Below are 1,617 nucleotides of genomic sequence, written 5' to 3'. Positions count from 1 at the left end.
CGGGGACTTACCTCTGTAATTATTGTCACTTCTTCTTCCTTGGGATTCATTTTAGCTGCGATGGTTCCCTCCCTGGCAGGCAAAGAACGAAGAAGAAGTCAGGCCTCTTGAAACCAGCGAACCACCTTTCTTGCTATCGATAAATACGACGCTGGCTTCCATGGTTCCTGATGGCTTTGAACTGAGTAGATGATCCATCCGCAAGCAATATGTTCTAATAGACCCGGGACAGGTGGAAATGAGCTCTGGGGGAGTAGGAAGGATGCTAGATCCCTCTGTCCCCATGCACCTGGCAATGAACCTGGCTTTACTGTGAGCAGGTGGGAGCCAGCAAATTGCTCTGCCCTTGGAGTCAAGTGATCATGGTTGGAATTGGCTCTGAGGGGACTATTTTACAGCCTCTCCTCTCCCCTCAGACCTCCACCTACCCACTCCTCCTCTCTACCCTTGACCTTGGGTCTCATTTCACTGAGCAAAGAGATGAGACCAGAGAGAGTCTCCACAGCCCCCTCTCCCACCCCACTGAGTCACCTCAGCTCCTCTGCTTCCACATGCCACTGTGACCTGTGCCTGTTCCCGCCCGGGCCAGGGCCTCTGCCTTGCCCTGGGGCCCACCCCTCCCTCCTCCAGGACCTCGATCCGGACCATGTCCCCCTGCCATCTGGATAATCGTTTCTTCCTGCTCCACCGGCTCATTCCTATCAATGCCCAAAGTGCTGCACCCAACCCCCTTCTTCCCCAAAGCTCCCTGGACAGCAAGTCTCTCTCTAGCCATCGCTCAACTTTTCAACACTCTACAGGAAACTCCTCAAACCCTCTCCTCCCAGTCAGTTTTCTGGGCCCAGCACTCCCTGAAACCGCTCTTGCCGGGGTCTCCAGTGACCCGTGTGTCATCACATCCAATGATCAGTCTTTAGTCCTCATCTTATCCGACCTGTTAGAGGCACTGAGTAATGAGAGGGACCCATCACATTTTTTTTCCTTGAACTATTTTCTTCACGTGCCTTCTGGGACATGTCCTTTCCTGGTTTTTCTTCTACCCACTGGCTGCTCCTTCTCAAACTCCCGGGCTGGTTTCTGCTCATCTCCTGGGCACCCCATGTGAGTGCCTGGTGGTCTCATCCTTTTGCTTGGCTTGAAATACCACCTACTAACTGATAGTCTCCAGACTTACACCCTGGGCTCACATGTCTCTCCAGGACCCCGGACGCCAATGTCCAAGGGCTAGATGGGTACCTTCACTTCGCTTAGCATGCGCCAGACAAAGCTCCTTGTCACGATCCCCGACCTGCTCGTCCTTCAACCTTCCTCGCTGCCTTACACAGAATGCCACTTTGCTCCGGCCGACACGTCGTAGTCATTCTTGATCCTGCCCTGACTCCTGTACGACACATCGCGTCCCACCCACCGGAGGTCCTGCCAACTTTGCCTTCAACTTAGATTGAGGATCCGACCACCTCTCGGCACCTTCCCTAACTGTCGCCCTGGTCAAGCCCCGCTGTCACATGGCCAAGTGTAAGAACTTCCCTACTGTCTATTCCCTACGTTGAAGCCAGAGTAAATTGTTTAAAATTTGAGAGAGATCATGTTATTCTTCCACTCAGAATCCTCTAATGA

The 1,617-nt window shown here is 53.1% G+C and overlaps 1 protein-coding gene across 1 annotated transcript in view; it reads right to left on the bottom strand.

Moving 5' to 3' along the window:
- Positions 1-1,617, bottom strand: part of CC2D2A (coiled-coil and C2 domain containing 2A) — a 117,900-nt gene that overhangs the window by 111,222 nt on the left and 5,061 nt on the right. The window contains exon 2 of the mRNA XM_023533927.1: positions 12-72. Coding sequence (XP_023389695.1) covers positions 12-50 — 39 coding nt within the window. The 5' untranslated portion in view covers positions 51-72. The remainder of the gene's footprint in view (positions 1-11; positions 73-1,617) is intronic.

This window comes from Pteropus vampyrus, unplaced genomic scaffold, assembly GCF_000151845.1.
Source record: "Pteropus vampyrus isolate Shadow unplaced genomic scaffold, Pvam_2.0 Scaffold5, whole genome shotgun sequence".
Taxonomy (NCBI): Eukaryota; Metazoa; Chordata; class Mammalia; order Chiroptera; family Pteropodidae; genus Pteropus; species Pteropus vampyrus.
This window is presented reverse-complemented; position numbering and strand designations above follow the sequence as displayed.